The following is a 17,095-nucleotide window of genomic DNA, read 5'->3' on the forward strand; positions in this document are numbered from 1 at the left end:
GACGGAGCGAGCGAGGGGTGGTGGAAAGAAAGAAGAAAGGGTGCCCGTGAGCAGACTGCACGCTGTCCTACCTCTGAAGTGGGAGATGGAGCTAGAGTTCTTCAAAGCCTGTTCCAAACCTGTTCCAAAGCTGAGGTTCCAAACCTCAGCTTCTAAAAACAACCCAACTAGGATTTTCTGGAGAGCCACCACAGAAATGCGTGAAAGTCAAACCCAGAAGCCACAACTCCCAAAAATGGGTGTACGATGAACTCACCAGCACTCCTGAGTGGTGGTGAGACTCGGGTGTAAAACACCCTCGGTGAGTGAGTGCTTCGTGTTACCCAGGGCCGGGGGGCCTGGTCCCGTCAATGGCCTCAGAAGAGTCCCCAAGCCTCCTCAGGCCTGCGGTAGACCAGCAAACCAGCTTCCTCTAACCGAGCAAGGGCTCCGAACCGGAGCTCACAGCTGCAGAGCCTGATTCAGCCATGGAACCCCTCTTGTGCTTTGGCTCAACACTCCCCCACGCTCCCGCCGGCCCTCCTGTCTGCCCGCTTCTGCACCAGGCACCGGGCCTGAACGCCCTTCCGGACCATGGGCTTCCAGAAGACGGGCCTCCGTGTGCCTTTGTCTTCCCTCCCAGCAGACAGTACTGGGCATTCAGAAGCGATACCTTAAGGGATGTTCCCCCATTTGGATTAGCCGGAGAGTTCTCGAACCAAACCGGGGCTGGCAAGAGGCACGTGCATAAAGCAAATCTTCCCCTGGCTCCTTCCTCAGCTGCCTCCTCAGCCGCCGGCCGTTCTGCCGGCGTCCACCAAGGTCCCGCCATCTCCAGTCACCAGGCCAGCAGGGCTGAAGGACCAGAGGGGAAGGGGGCACAGTACCTGCCTTTAGGGGCCCCACAGTTTAGGAGGTCTTGGGGGTGATGTGCCTCCGGCAGCGACAACAGATCAGGAGCTTCATGAGGCCCACCTGGGAAGGAGGGGGATGAGAAAGCCCACCGGAACTAGACGACTGCGGGTTTGCCATTGAGGTTGAAAGAATTTCAATCAACAGAAACTGGATAGCCCAGGAGGAGAGATGTTGCCGAAACAAGTGAAGAGGTAAGAAAGCGTGGCCTTGTGTGGCGTGGCCGGAACAGGAACAACTGCGGAGGGGCGGGCATGACTGAGTTGCTCAACCCGGTTGGGAGGGGGGGCGTGGGGGGGGCAAAGCAGCCCCATGGGCCAGGCTGAAGGCTTTGGACTTTATCTTCTACATGGCGGGGGGCTCCTGAGAGCTTCTAATGCAGAGTCGGTCATCCAGAAGGAACACAGACACATACTGTATGTGGACGGACAGGCCAGGGGGTAGGAAGGCCACAGGGTAAGCAGCGGGGAAGCCAACACCATGGAAAGAAAACCATCCAAAGACCCGACTCAAGTCCTGGGTTTGGCTGCTCATTCGATAGGGGACCCCACGACCCCCTCCTATAAAGTAAAATAATTCAGTGCTCCATCGAAGTCTTATGATTTACTGATCTAACTCGTGGGGGGTAATTCCTCAGTCTCAAAACTGCTCTCGGAACACTGAGATGGTTTCTCGTGTGCTTGACACGAGGGTTTCGAGTCTTCTGAGCGCAGCAGGTGATAGGTAAGTGCAGAGCTCAACTGGGTGCCGCTTTCCCTCAGCTGGTCCCGGAAAGGCAAATAAGCGGCATTTCGCCTTAGCTGTGATGATTCATACATCACCTAATGCAAAAATTTCTTTTATAAAACAAAGTAAAGAACATAGAAAGAGCGATTAAATGAACAGTGGAAAAAAAAGATGGTAGGTAGGCTTTGGAAGAAAATAGAGGCTGGGCACCAGGCATGTAGAATCAGCACGGAATTGGTCTCTGAGCTTCCCAGCAGCCACAGTGAAAACAGCCTGGTGGGAATTAGTTTAGAGCCTGATTCATCACAAGTTTTCCTCTTCTGTGGCTAGAGTTCTGTCCCATCCAAAAACGCGTAGGTAGGTCCCTTATGGACCCAGAAATAGAGAAATAGTGATGATTGAACTGAGCTTCAAGAATCTCAATGACTTTGGGGCACCTGGGTGACAGTCAGTTAAGCATCCAACTCAGGTTTCAGCTCAGGTCGTGATTTCATGGGTCTTGAGATCAAGCCCCACATGGAGACTTCCTGCTCTCAGTGGGGAGTCTGCTTGAAGATTCTCTCCCTCTGCCCCTCCCCCCACTTACACGTGCAAGCACACATGCCCACTCTTTTTCTAAAATAAATAAATCTTTTTAAAGAGCTCCATGACTTTAAGGTCACTTAACTTTCTTTTGGCTCATGGATACACACGCAAGTTGCCCAGGCTGCAGGGTAATTGGGGCCTGTGAAACGCAAATGGACACTGTCCTTTGAAAAGGACTTTCAAAGCAGTTTCATGATTTTCTCGGGTGGGGATAGGGTAAGTGGAGAGATTTAAGCAAGAGTCTCATGATTCTCCGCGTGCTTTGACCATCAGGGTCCAAGGCAACACCGCCAACATCATTAGCTTTAGGTTGCATGGCTGTAAACTGGACCTTGGGAGTTCTAATCCCCCACTGGCTTGTTGTATACAATAACCAAAGCAGACAGGGCCTCACGTGGCCTGGATTCTCCCATCACTGCCCCTCACAAGCCCCATGACCAAGACAAGCATTGCCATTGCTGGACCTATCTTCTTGGCAAAGCAAAGGCCTTTTTCTGATGAATGAAACATTAGACAAAGGACCAGAGCGCTACTTTTCACCCCGAAGAGAAATAGGTTATTTGTAAGCTTTCAGTTCTGACCTCAAAGCCTCAGAAGCCAAGGTAACAACTTCCATCAGAGAATCTCAGAAATGCCTCCCTCCACTCCACAGACCCCGGCTGTCCTCCAGAGTCCGCCAAGGTTAATCCCGCTACCACAGGGCACCTGTGTGAAGTTAACAGTGCTACAGCACCCCAGTCCCTCCTAAAGGCACATGGCACTTGATCTGGGCCAAACACCTGTTGCTTCATGGGGCATTTTGGTGCATCAGAGCGCTCCTCTAGGGGAGGGACCCTCTTCATCTTTTTATTCTGCTCTGGTATGTAAAGCAGTCCAATCCAATCCTAGTGCATTCTGAAGAATATGTACTTGGAGACAAACTTCATGACGTCCTAAAGCCACCCATGGAACAAATATTACCAACATAGCCAAGTTTCACCACCGTCTTGATTATACTTCTCACTCTACAGGGTTGACTGGGACTGGTATCTGAGTGTAACTCCATTAAATGGTCAACATTTTTTAAAGTGCTCTGTAAATTATTCAATGCTCGTTGTTACCGTGCCGTCATAAATGAGGTCTCCATTCTGGAAGAAACACCTTGTCATCTGAAGAATCACCTTCCCCTTCCTCAACTCCATTCTTTCCACGCCAGGTGGGGAGAGGGGCCGCTCTCCAGTGAGGGCTGCCCAGTGAGCCCAAGATCCCACCAAAACATATGTACTATATTCACATTTAAGGGACAGAGGGGTAGGATTTCACTAGCGCTATTAAAGAGGAAAAAAAAAAAAAGCTGCATCATTTAATTGCTATTTATTTTCATAAACATGAGGTATTTCAAAGTGCTATAAGATGCAGCACTAAATATATACATTTTGAAGAAATTAAACACAGAACTTTGCATTTACCCAGTTCTATGCACCAAACATGAACAAATACATTAACAGGAAGAAACAGGCTAGGAAAAAGGCATATATATATAGTAAATTTCTTTACAAAAGTTTCTTAGTTCAAAAAGTGATAAAGTAATATCTACTCAAAACTTTCACAACTCATTTTCATACGAAAATATAAGTATCAAATTTAGTTATGTATCAGCATCATACTAAAGTATACAGGCAGTGTAAGAATTAGTACAGTACATAACAGAGATTAACAATATATTTGTATACAAAACATGCTCCTCAAACATTGAGGTATTACAGTACTTAGGTATGAACTTCCGGTCTAATACTGGCCGCAAAAGCCACCTCTCATTACCCAGGATGTATACAAAAGGCGGGTGTGTCCATGGTATTTACAGAAATGTTCCCCAGGGGGTATCCAATGGCAAACCCCTTCTGTGACATCTGCTGGAACTTAAGCACCATTTTAAAAAGAAGGAATGACTTTCTGTTGTTTGGAAACTTGGAACAAACAAGGTGACTTCAACAGCCCAGAGGCTCCCAACGGTCACAAACTCCAACCACGGTCTCGGAGGGGCCAGGGAGGACACGGCGACGGCCACCCAAGCATCCCATCGCGCAGAACCCCCACATGTCCTGCTCCCCACCCAGATCCAAACTCGACGGGGGACCGATCTGAAAGTAAACCAACATTCTTAATGTCAACACAATGTTTGTTTAAAAAAAAAAAATCAAAATGTGCAAAGTGGCAGAGTGACTGTCCAGTTTCGAGAAACGTTTAGCAAGTCCGAGCGTGTTCGATCTTCTTTAGCAACTGCTGCTGCCTGGCCTGCAACTTCTCCTTCTCCAGCAAAAGCTGATGCTCCTCGGCCTGGAGGGAGTGGACGTACTCGGTGGCCTTTTTCAAAATGACCACCTTGGCGGCCTTCTCGTTCTTCACCAGCTCTGGCACGTGGTCCCTGAGCGTGAGGAAGCTGGAGCGCAGGTCGTTCCGGCGCTGGCGCTCCAGAATGTTGTGGTTCCGGCGGCGCTCGCTGTCCTCCGAGTCGGAGTTGCGGGGACTCAAGCTCTTGGCCTTGGGGGCGATGACGCTCTTGAGGGGGCGGGGCGATGCTTCGCTCTTGATCTTCTTCTGGGGCGGCACGTCCTCGCTCTCCACGTAGGGCGACGGGGCGGCATAGTTGTGCTGCTGGTGGATGGGGACACAGCGCTTGAGGATCAGCTCCCCCGGAGGGGCCCTCCCAGGGCCCAGGGCTGCGTTCTTGGGACGCACAGTGATGGTGAAGGTGGTGACGGCCTTGCTGTTGGAGGAGGACCGCCGCTTCTCCACGGTCACCACGTCGATTTCCTCCTCGTCGTCTTCCTCTTCGTCATCATCATCATCTATGAACAAGATGGGAGTCATTCTTTTGGTGACACACACGAACTACCCCCAATCTCTCCACTCGGTCTCTTGTGGCAGGCGCAGGGCTTGCCAATCATCGGTGACCCGCCCACAGAGGTGGACAGGAAAGGCCTGGAAACACATCTGGAAATTCCCCCTTACCCACACTCCTAGACCTTCCAACCTCCGCTCAGACTTTAGCAGGTGGCAAAATTAGGAACTCGGCTTGTCAGATGGCATCTGACTCCATCACACACGAGTTGGGGGACCCTGGGCAAGTTAAACTATGGAAGCCTCAATTTCATTGGGGACAGTAACGGGGTTCTGGAGTTGCACAGGTAATACAGAGAGAACCAGGTCCATGAGACACAAACACACTCAGGGAACGATAAGCTTTTATCATCACTTTTACCCAAAGACTCGCTCATTATTTCCAACTCCACACTTAAGAACTGGGGCTCCCCGTTTTAGGAGCCTTGTTAAGCAACTGACACAGAGCCGAGTTTGATTTTAAGTCCTTACAATGAAAGGGCCACTTAATGGTCTGAGGCAGAGAAATTAGCTGCCTGCCAGAAACCTGAGTTCCATCCAGTAAGCAGGTGTTCATCTAATAAAAACCAAATCCGACCAACGAAGTCGGAATCCACAGGAACTCTAAAGCCCGAAGAGGGGGCGCCTCTTCCCCCAAGCCCGCAGCAGAAACAGCAACCCAAAAACATGTAGCATCATGTCTGCATTTCCCTCTCTCTCCTCCTCTACCACCTCGCTGGGATCGAAAATTATTGTTTAAAATGCAAGCATGAAAATCAAAACACATCTTCTGCTTGATCTGAAGGGGGCCGGAAAGCTGAACAATTGTGGGATTTGTTCTAAAGCCGAAATGTGAGGCTGTTCCAGTCTGTGGGTCCCTTTAAGCCCATGTTTTGGTTTTCTGCCAAGAAGACAGCTGTTGGAAGGAAGTGCTTCCTCACTGAGAGCTGTCAAGGCACAGACATTAAAGGGACAGACCCGATTCAAACTGGAGGCTTATCACCAAGTTTCCTTCCAGGAGCCTTAGAGGGATCCATCCTCAGCCCTCAAGGAAATGCAGGCTTGTTATCCACCTGCACCAAGAATGCACATTTTCACGATCCCCTGGGGTCCCAGCTCCCCACCACCAGGACAAGGGCTATCCAAGTGTTTGGACAGACTTCTTTACCTCCAGAGTCCCTCGCAAAGTCTGGGTTTTAACCCAACCCTGCCGTTTTAAGGCAGAGGTAGGCACACAACAGAAGCAATCAAAGGGTGCCTTCCAGCCTGCGGGGGGATTCCTGGAGGCCCTGAGTGGCCGCCCTCACCTTGAAGGGCACTGGGTCACAAAGTAACTCCGGCCTGAAATTAGTCCCGGAATTCTCACCAGAGACAAAGACCAGACCCAGTTCCCACTGCACCCCGTAAAGAGGCAGCCCCTCAAGAATGTACACAACAGCTGTGGTCCTTGCCACCAGCTGCTGGAGGGAGGGAGGGGGGTGCCCCCAGCACCCCCAGCCTTTCAGATCCTCCGCCGGCCGCTGGCCAGCATACTGCCGCCTGCTGGCCACGGACCAGGAGCAAATAGCCCACCACCCACGGAGGGCGGAGAAGACTACCCAGGCTTGAAAAAATAAATAAATAAAACCGGTAGTAGCCATCTGTGCAACCTCCCTCTACCTTCCAGCGCCCTACATAGGATTCTGCGCCGCCTTTGTGTCTTCTCCCCGCGCCTGCCCTCCCCTGACCCGGGAGGCGGTCCCTCTCCACCCTCGTGCTAACAGGTTTCTGCCCTGAAAACACACCCAGCGCACCTCTCCACTCCCACCCAGCTTTCGCCACCCAGTGTTTCCTAATTTTATCCCTGGACTGGCTGCAACGGAGAGGCGGGGCGGGTGAGCGCGCCAGCAGGGGCTCGGAGAGAGGGTGGATGGAACTTCAGCGAGGGTGAGACTCTGGGGTACACCCTCTTGGCAGCCCCCACTCCCCCCTCTCCTCCTCATCCCGGGGCTCGGCTTGGAGGAACCTGGCCCTCTGCCACCTGCATTACCTCTAAAATACTCCCCCACAACCCTCCGCAAAGCCAAACCCAGGAAGAGTAACAAAGGGAGCGCGACTCCGGCTCGGGAGGCAGCCGGCCTCCGGCCCGGTCTTTACCTGAGTCGCTCAGGGTGTCCTCTCCGGAGGTGCTGAGAGCCTTGTGGTCACCGCCACTGGCCGGACGGCCGCCGGGGCGCGGGGGGACGGCCGCCGGGGCGCCGGCCGAGGCCGCGGCACTCGCCCCCGAAGCGACCGCAGCAGCGCCGGCCGCCGGGGCACCGGCGGGAGCGGCGGGCGCGGGCTCGCGCTTGTTCACCGGGAAGGGGAAGACGACGGCGGGATCCACGCACTCGGCGGCCGGGTGGGCGAGCTCCGCGGGCAGGGCGGCCCCGGCGCGGCCCGCCCCCGCCGCCGCACAGTGCCCGCGGCCCGCAGGGCTGGTGGCGCCCGCTCCCGGGGCCGGGGCCGCGGGACCGGCAGCCGGGGGCCCGCGGCCGTGCTGCAGCTTCTCGCTCACGGCGCGCTCCAGCTTCTCGCGGGCGGAGAAGCCGCTCCACATGCAGTCCTGGAGGATGACCGGGTTGGGAGTGAGGCCGCCCAGGCCCCCCAGGCCGAACGCGTCCTCCTCGGCCGGGTTGCCCCACAGGTCGGCCTCGGGCAGCAGCATCTCGGTGGCCCAGTTCGGGGGCTCGGGGCTGTGCTCCGGGAAGGCACGACTGGGCGACAGCGGGGGCGTGGGCAGCAGCTCGAACTTCTTCCAGATGTCCTCCCCCGGGGGGGTCGAGTCGGGGCCGCCGAAGTAGAAGTCATCTTCGTCCGGGTAGAAGCAGGGCTGCAGCGAGTCAAACTCAAGGTCTGGGTTCTTGCAGATCATCCCTGGCATGGTGGACGCAGTACAGCTTGGCATCGGCTCGCCTCCGGGCGGGCGAATGAGGGCTTCTTTCCGCTCGGCTCCTTTTAGTTAGGGGGGTGCTTCCTTCCCGTGGGGGGCGCGGAGGGCGGGGGCCCGCGCCAATCTCCGACACTGCAACCGACAGACACACGGGGAGAGGGTTGGCAAGCGGAGCCGAATGGGGGGGGCCGGGCAATGGGCGCCCCCCACTTCCCCGGCTCCTCGGTCTCCCCTCCGAGCCCCCCACTCCGCCTGGTGCTCCCGAAGGTGGAGGAAGTTCTGGTTCTCGCTCTCTCCCTCTCCCTCCCTCCTTTTGTGTACAAGCTGTCTACGACAGGGGGTGGGAGGGGGCATGCAGATGCGGGGGGTGATGGCGTGGCTCTGCAACTTTGGAAACTGCCATTTCATTCACACTCCGCAGTGCCTGGGGGAGGGGGCTGCTCCGGGCTGCAGAATCCCAGCTCTCTCCAGCTCCCCGACAACCCAGTTGCACCGCGGAGGTCCAGCTGCTCAGAGGAAGCCCAGGGCTCCAAACCCAGTTACCGGGCGTGAGATCTGGAGTACCCTCAATCCCTCCTTTGTAAAATTGCAACCTCGGGAGTGCAAAAGATAGCGGGGCATTTAGGAAACTTTGCAAATGGAAAAACGCCTTTCTCTAGACCGAGACCAACCAGGGGCACCCAAACCGACAACCGCCCCCCCAAATTAGAGCAGACGCCCCTCAGCAATACGTCGGCTGCAGGGAGAGTCCTGCCAATAGCTTATTTTGAACCTCTCTAACCCCACCCCCACTCTTCCAAACCCCCAACAATGTCGTCTTCCTGGGAGAGGGGAGCGCCTGAACCCCAGTTCCCAGGAATGGTGCGGGGTCGCGAGGAGAGCCGCGTCTCCTCGGGGCTGGAGTAGTCGTGACCCAGATTACCACCGCGGCGGCCTCGCCCTGTCTAACCCCTCTCTTCTTCCTCCAGGGGCACCCTCTGGAGAACCCCAGCTTCGGGGTGGGGACGCACCGGCTCCCCGTCAGCTCATACACGGATAAATGTTCTGGAGAAGGGCGAATTTCTTCCCGATGAAGCCATTACACCCCGCCCCCCCCCGGCAGAGGCTGTAAAAAGGATTAGGGCGGGTCTCTTCCACCCGGGGTGCCTTCGAGGCTGGAACTGGCTTTTCAGGGAAAACCCCGAGATGGTTTTGTTTCGGAAGCAGCAACAGTCCCCCGAGGATATTCGAGCGCCCTGTGCGCGAGCCGCGATCCCGTCCGGGGCTTGCCTTCCCGCCGGGCTCGCCGCCCGGGGGGCGCGGGGCAGTTTGCAACCCCCGCTCCTTACCTCCCGCCGACAGTCGGGGATCCAGAGGCGATTCTGCGCGGGGGTCTCCGGGTGGCCCGGGGTTGGTGGTCCTCGGGTGGCTGCAGTCTGTGCGCGCTTGCGCCTGGCTAGCGCTAGCTCGGCTCCAACCCAGTTCCCAGGAGCCCACCGCATCCACCCAGCGCGTCCAGACAGATGACTGTCACTGGCTGCGCTTTGAAGCTCGGGGGATATTATTAACTGAAAAATCTGACACACCCGGGGGGCGGGGAGAGAAGGGGGCTGCGGCACAGACAAGGGGGAGGGAGAAAGGCAGAGGAAAGCGGCTTTACCCCGCCCTCTTGATTTCCATAAAAATCAGGGGAGGCGCCAAGGCTTTCGCGCCAAAAGCCACTTGCTTTTCTTCTTTGCAGAGAGGAGGCTGCAAAGCTGGGAAAGCCCGGGGTGTGCTCCTCCCTCGCTTTTAGACCCCCGGGCTTGCACCCGGTGCACTCTGCGAACCAGCTGCGCGCCGAGCGGTGCAATGCAGCACCCACCCTGCGGGCCTGGCAATGGCTTGGCATTAAAATATTTTTTCCGGAGGGCTCCGGGGGTGTGTACCAGGGGAGTGGGGCGGGGGGTTGGGGGCGGGGGCGGGGGGTGGAAGCTGAGGCTTCTCACCCAGCCCCCGCCCTGACTGCGTTTGTGTTCGGCTGAGCGCGACGCCTGCGTGGAGCCAGGCCCGGCGGTGGGGTAGCTGGTGTGTGATCTCGAAAGGAGGCTAGTGTGATCTCGAAAGGAGGCTACACCGAGGGTGCAAAACGGGAGGAGGAGGAGGACGCGCCCATTTAGGAACCAGACCGCAGGATGTTTCTAGTTTTAAATTGAAAGGAGAGGGGCGCCCCCCTTGTTTGAAAATAAATAAATAACTTCGGGCTACGAGGGTGGCGCCGCGGCGGTTTCTCCGGCCGAAAGCGACACCTCGCGGAGACCGAGCAGAAAGCGGAGCCGCTGGGCCGGGTCTTGGGGGCAGGAGGGGGGCCACCCAGCCGCCCCCGCGGCACTGTCACCCGGACCTCCCCACTGCGCAGCTTCCGAGGGGGAAGGAGCGGAAGACCCGTCCCCACGGGCTCTCGAGTTAGCCTTCTCCAAGCTAGTATTTCCCCGAATTTCGGGGGAAGCTGTGCAGGTTCCCATCGAAGTTGTGGTTCACGCCTCCTCGAGACCAAACCTCGGCTCCAAACCCTGGACTCCAAATGGTTGGAGCCAAAAAAGAAAAGCTGCGATCGCTGCTTCACCTCTTGGTGCCTCAGTTCCCTCATTTGTGAAGTTGCAGTTAGCAAAGGCGCTTACGTCATGGGGTTGTTTTGGGAACAGAGCGCTGTAAAAGTGCTTCGAACAGTGCAGAACACCCAGTGAGTGTGAGCCTCTGACTGATGCTACCTGATCGCGAGTCCTCCGGGGAAATGAAGACACCCCCCCTCCCCCAAATCCCGCTGTATGGCCCTCTCTATTGCCACCGCCCCCTGTGAAATCTTCATTTCGTTCTGGTCAAGCTGTTTTACAGGTAGAAGGGTGGGGGCATAGCAGATGATTGCCCCTACCCCAAAACTCCCCAGGAAAACCCCAGACCCCCTGGGTAGCCCCCTTCACAACCAAATACACCATGAGGTGGGTTTTCCCTTGGAAAACATTCCCCGGGTGCTTTGGGGGTAGGAGAACCTCCACCCCCACCCCCCACCCCCAGTGGAGTGAGGAAGCTTCTCCATCTCCCTTTTCCCATACTGGAAATGCAGCTCATCCCCGCCATTCACCTCGGCATTCAAACTGGTTGCGGGCCAGGCTGCCGAGGGTCAGGGGGCAGCCTGTAAACTGCTCCCGGATTAGCATTTGTGAAGGGCTCTTCCAGCCCCTAGCCCGGATGCCTACATAATTCTGGGGAGAGAGAGGCAGATCCCCAGAGATGTAGGAAGTGGCCCATCAATGAGGCTGAGAGCTGCCCTCCCAAGCACCTTTATTATTATTATTTCTTTCACATATGTAAAACGCTTCGCCTTTGCAAAAGCCTTTAACACCCCCACTTCTGCTTTCCCTAACCCCCTAATCTAAACCCAGCCCTCCTGCTGTATTCTCTGCTAGTGTCCTGGATTTTCTTCCAGAGCACTCAGGGCCATTTGTAATTATATATGCCTGGGAATGTTTGCTCAGTGCCCGCTTCCCCCACGAGGCTGCGGGGGGGGGGGGGGGGGGGAGAACAGCCTTTACCTCCCTCACTAGACCTGGGAACTCCGGAAGGACAGGCCTTGTCTGTTTTGCTGAGGACGGATCCTCAGAGGCCAAGCCACGTACCTGTCTACAGCAAGTACGGGACACTGTTCAAGGCTGAGATCCCTGAATGAGTCTTAAGGCGGCTACCTCTTCCCAGATAGTTCCTCTTTATTGGCGAACAGCGGGAGAGACAAATGAGTGTCATTCCAGAATCTTCTTCAGGCTCCCAGCAGCAGCGGGACCCAGAAAAGACACTCAAAAGAGCCGGCCCTACAATTTTACCAAAATGATAGGATATTAAAATAGGCCAAGATGGCGCCCGTTACAGTGTTCAAAAGTCTTCTCCATGCCCTCTCTGACCAGACCTGTGCCCTCCACCATGCCACTCGTTTTTTGTCCCTTGATTTAAAAAAAGAAGAAGAAGAGAGGACAGGGAAACAAGGGACCCAGTGACTCCGTGTGCCTCCCAGCAAATCAGGTATCCTTCCAGACCTCAATTCTAATCTCCTCCTTTTAATGCAAACCAGTAATTACTGACAAGTCTGAATTTGAAGGTTAACAGAATGATAAAATTCAACAAGTGTTTATTGGTGCCTTTATTTGCAAATGGAAAGATAAAAGAGTCTTTCCACCTAGAAACCTGGCCAGGGCTGCTTCCTAGTCGGCTTGTGGAGAGACCTGCCTATTTCCTTTTAAAACGTGGAAACAGTCTCGGGCTACGTGAATGCACATTAAATAAATCTTCAGATGGCTTGGAAGAAGAGGCTTGGCTCGGCACACTGCTGCTCTGTCCCAGCTCAGAACAGAGATGAGTCAGCGAGCTCACCGTGGACTCAGAGGGACACACTCCTGAAGTAGAACCAATGGGTTACATAGAGTTAGACCCAGGACTGGGTTTATAAATAAGGAGAGGTTTGAGAGACAGTGTTTTGGCCTACAAATCTCTTTATTAAAAACAAAACAAACCACACACACATTCAGAAGGGCCCAAACCATGACTGGCTAGGAGATCCACAACATCTAGGAACCCTCCCACTGCCCCATCTCCTGACCAGGAGGGAAGGGTCTGATGGATCCAGGGCCCACGGTTCCTCCGAGGAGCTTTACCGAGTCCCTTCCCCCAACGACAACAACAACAAAATGCATCAATTTCTGCTGATTAAATCCTTGTAAATCCTTGACTCTTCATTTGGAATAAAGTAAAATCTAGCTCCCTGCCTTACCCAATCGCAAAATAAAAAGCAAACAGACAACAACAACAAAGAAAGAAAAGCCTGGATTGAAGATTTAAATAGAAAGAAGTCAGAATATAAAAGTTAAAAGAGGAAAATAGAGATTGGAGTATTTTCTGGGAGACACAGCCCAGAAACAAGGGAAGGAAAAACTGAATATATTTGACTACAATAAAAGTTAAAATTTACAGTTAAAATGCACCCTAAGCAAAGTCAAAAGACAACAGTGTGATAGAAAATACTTGCCTCGTACAGAAGAGACAAAAAGTATATCCCATGTATTAAAAAAGATCCTACACATTGAATAGAAAAAAACAGCCCGATAGTAGTAAGACTTCAGGATAAGAGTAGGTAATTCACTGCATAGGAAATGCAAATTGTTCATAAACATATGAAAAGATGCTCAGCTTCACTAGTAGTCAGGGAAATGCAAATTAAATCTCAAGGAGATTAACATTTTTTTGGTCTAGCAGATTGGCCCAAGTGTTGGCAAGGCTGAGGAGGGGGTGGGGGCCTGTCCCCCAGGGCTGGTGTTCCAGCTCCAGGAGTAAAAGCAATCCCACTCGTCTGTCTTAGGAGATATAATAAAACAAAAATATGTATACAAGAATGCGTGTAGCAGGATGGTTCTTTATAACAAAAATACTGAAAACCCTATAAATGCCCATCAGTAAGAGAACGGTTTGAATCTGTCTTAACACATCCGTGCAGCAGAATAATAGGCAGCCACTAAAAGTAATGGATTAGATCTACAGGTAATGTCTGGGAAAATTTCTGTGCTTAAGAAGGGAAATAAGCAAGATGTAGGTCAATGTGTCCGGCACTTTAGTACACTCGCACTTAGGTCCGTCTACACTAACCCAGCAGCCAAGTGGATGGAATGTTCAACAAGTCGTTAACCGTGGTTTATTCTGGAAGAGTGGAATCAGGCAGAGGGAGAGACTTTCCTCTTACTTTTATAGTTTTGTTTTGTTTTGTTTTGTTTTTTAACCACGGAGATTATGGGCAAATTTAATTTCTTGTTTTGGTTATTACTTTTCAAAAAAATATTTTTGTTATACCCCAGGAAAGCTAATCGTTGGTGACGGGGGTGGGGGGTGGTTTCCCTGGCTGGTTGGCATTCTTTCGGACCAAGGTGGTGCTGAACTATGAGCAGAGGAAGTCAAAGAGACCTAGATGGGACAAAATGGCCCTGGTTTAACTAGAATCAAGCCAGCCCAAGCCACTGGTGTTGCATGCACCCAAAGCAGGACCAATTGATCGATCGATTGATTGATTGATTTCTGAGGCTGAAGGAAAATCTGAGATCCAGCAATGAAAGGGTTTTGCGGTGGAGAATGTTATTGGCACAATTACCTTTAAAACAAAAAAACGATCCTCATTGAATATTGGTAATTGACAGATTCAGAAAAGGAGAAGGATCCCTCAGGACCTGCACTCCCCTCACAACTGTGACTCTGCCATGTTTGAAGCAGGTCAGGTCCAGCAGCCCTCCTCCTCCCCTGGGAAGCCTTCCCTACAGCTGAGTACAATACACAGCCCTGGGGAAGCAGAGAACCCAACCCAGGTCGATGCGTGAAATGCTCCATAAACTGCAAAGAACGATGTGGATAGAAGGTGCTCTTACTGCTGTAGGATTGAATTTTCCATTCATCTTATGTTCTCCAGGTGAAAAGGCAAGCCGGAAACGCTGTCCGGGTAAGCAGATGGTTTGCTCAGGGCCACGCACCCTGGGAATGGATGAGGGCTATAGGCTGCCCCTTTGTAGGCTCAAGGGTTTGCGCAGAGGGGAACCCAGTCTTCCAAGGAGCCCAGAAGGCTGCAGAGAATCCTCACTGCATATCCGCTCTGTGAATCCCCTTGGCATTGCCCCGGAGAAGGAGCAAAACTCTCTACATCCATCTTCTTTCTCGGCCGACTCTCCCCTCCCCGTGACTGAATTCGGGTGTATCCACCATCTTACTCCTTGAGGTTTTCAGATCCCCTCTTCAAGTGATCCCATAATAGATGGTTGATTTGCCCATTGATTCAATTTCCTTCAGTGCTGATGACACTCCCTAGAGCTCCTGGGACCACCCAGGCTCACCTTAATATCTGCCTGGGGGCCCTTTCAGTTTCCCTGTGTTTAAATAGTGATCAGTGATAAGCCTCTATCTGTCCATTTCCAGAAACTGCTGCTCCTGGCCTAGGAAAGCCTCTTTCTTTTCTGCTTCAAGTCCTTTCCTCAAAGATCAGCTGGAGACTCCAGAAAGGAATGCTGATCTTCCCAACCCTAGCTGGAGACTCCAGAAAGGAATGCTGATCTTTCCCCCAACCCTGCTCCCCGCCTCACCCCCCCCCCCCAGCCCTCCGCTGATTGCACACGGCCTGCCGCCCGCTTGCACAATCCACTCGCATTCTTCATCCGGGTCCTGTTGTGTGCAACTCCGCACAAGGTTAGCAGTTCCTGAGTGCAAGGAACCCATCCCCCCTCACCCTCGCACCTTGTGCGGTGTCTGCTGCCATGAATAATGGCAAGAACTGAGCTCGAAAGCTAGCCAGGCTAGCGAGCTCTGCCAGCCTGAGTAACCCTGAGAGCCACTCTGAGTCTTAACGTCTTCACCTTGAACGTAGCATTTCCTGAGGATTAACTGGGGGTAGCATCCATAAAGTCCTCGGTTTATTATGAAGGTGCAGTAACGGTCTAGTTCCCTCCCTTCGATCTTGCCCCGGCCTGCTTGTGGTGGGGCTCCGCAAACCCTCCATCAAGAAACCACAACCTCTGAGTTCCAGGCTGAGCTTTCTGAAGCAGTTCCTTGGATGTATGGGGACTAGTTAATGACCCCTGCTCCTACCAGAAACCACCCCTGGGTGGGCCCCCTCCCTCTTCTTAACTTGTCCTTGGCCTAAGTAACCGCACTTGGAAGAAGATACTGCCAAGTCACGGTAGCATAAGGCAGAAACAGCACAAGATCATAGGGGAGAGAACGAGTGCCTTACCACCCGGAGCTGGGAATTACTTGAAGAATGTCACATTGGTCTTTTAATTCCTCTTGGCTTCACTTTCTTGGTTCATAAAATGGGAATAATGAGTCCCATTCCCGCTCTGCTCCTCTTCCTCCTCCTTCTTCAAGATTTATTTACTTAAGGGGCACCTGGGTGGCTCAGTGGGTCAAAGCCTCTGCCTTCAGATCAGGTCATGATCCCAGGGTCCTGGGATCGAGCCCTGCATCAGGCTCTCTGCTCCGCGGGGAGCCTGCTCCCCCCTCCCCCGCCTCCTTGTGATCTCTCTCTCTGTCAAATAAATAAATAAAATCTTTGGGGGGGGGGATTTATTTATTTATGTAAGAGAGAGAGGGCATACGCACAAGTGAACAGGGGGAGGGGCAGGGGGAGAATCTCAAGCAGACTCCTGTCTGATCATGAAGCCTGACTTGAGCTCCATCTCAGAGATCGTGAGATCTTGACCTGAGCTGAAATCAAGAGCTGGAGACTGAAGCTACCGAGCCGCCCAGGCACCCCTCCTACTCTTCCTTAAGGGAGGGATGATATGCATGGAGAAGTAGGTTTAGGTTCAGAAATTAAGTTTAACATCCTGATACCTTACTGTTTCTATATCTCAGTCAAGTCTACTTCCATCAGCCTGTTTTCTAACCTACTAATGGGGTAATAATACCCCTTTTATTGCAACAAAGCAGATAGAAGACCCGCAATCAAAATAAGACCATGCACGTTACTGAGAAACCATGGGGGTGAAGGTCTTTATTTTAACATAGCAAGTGCTTGAAAAATGGTAAAATCTTTACACAGGAACCGTGTGGGATTCTGTGTGAAGTAACTAAGACAGGGCTGGTTGGGGTGGACGCTAGAATCATCTTACAATATTTATGATGGTCATATTTCCTGGTAAGTGGTATCAAATCCAAAAACCTGTCACAGGGACAGATGGCATTCTTAGCACAAAAGAGGAAACCAATTAGAAGTTAAAATACAGAAAAATGGGAGCTTGTAAATGCTAACAAATTGTTTCAGCGGGGAGGCCTGTGCTATATTCCCTGACACTTGCTAAGGAAGGTTTCCGTCTGGTTCGGCGACGCTCGCGGGACCCTGGCTGTTAGTGTCTAAAGAAATCTCACACACCCTCTCTTTTAATCCCCTCGATTTCAAGCTTCCATACCCAACCCAAGTGGTCAGGCAGATGCTGACAATGACACCTTGTCACTGAGACAGTGACAGACTGTCTCTTTGCAGCTCATGAAGGAGCACTAAGCGCTGAGCTTTAAGAAGCAATTTCTAAACACTGTACTTGTACTCATTTAGTCTATCAACAAACATTTACATATGATTTATAACTTATG

The 17,095-nt window shown here is 52.8% G+C and overlaps 1 protein-coding gene across 1 annotated transcript; it reads right to left on the reverse strand.

Annotated features, from left to right (window-relative positions):
* Positions 1-3,540: 3,540 nt before the first annotated feature.
* Positions 3,541-9,823, reverse strand: MYCN (MYCN proto-oncogene, bHLH transcription factor). The gene is made up of 3 exons (XM_059132603.1): positions 9,301-9,823; positions 7,198-8,104; positions 3,541-5,030 (listed from the first exon to the last, which is right to left on the reverse strand). The coding sequence occupies exons 2-3, from the start codon at positions 7,985-7,987 to the stop codon at positions 4,426-4,428; spliced, it is 1,395 nt and encodes a 464-aa protein (XP_058988586.1). The 5' UTR covers positions 7,988-8,104; positions 9,301-9,823; the 3' UTR covers positions 3,541-4,425.
* Between the last annotated feature and the right edge of the window lie 7,272 nt (positions 9,824-17,095).

This window comes from Mustela lutreola, chromosome 9 (assembly GCF_030435805.1).
Source record: "Mustela lutreola isolate mMusLut2 chromosome 9, mMusLut2.pri, whole genome shotgun sequence".
In the NCBI taxonomy this organism is placed as follows: domain Eukaryota; kingdom Metazoa; phylum Chordata; class Mammalia; order Carnivora; family Mustelidae; genus Mustela; species Mustela lutreola.

What these genes read in the sequence shown, in the direction of transcription:
- MYCN (XM_059132603.1), bottom strand. Translation starts at nt 7,987, where the DNA reads ATGCCAAGCTGTACTGCGTCCACCATGCCAGGGATGATCTGCAAGAAC. An exon ending in GGACACCCTGAGCGACTCAG is followed by an intron (nt 5,031 to 7,197) that starts GTAAAGACCGGG and finishes TCTTGTTCATAG; the next exon opens with ATGATGATGATGACGAAGAG.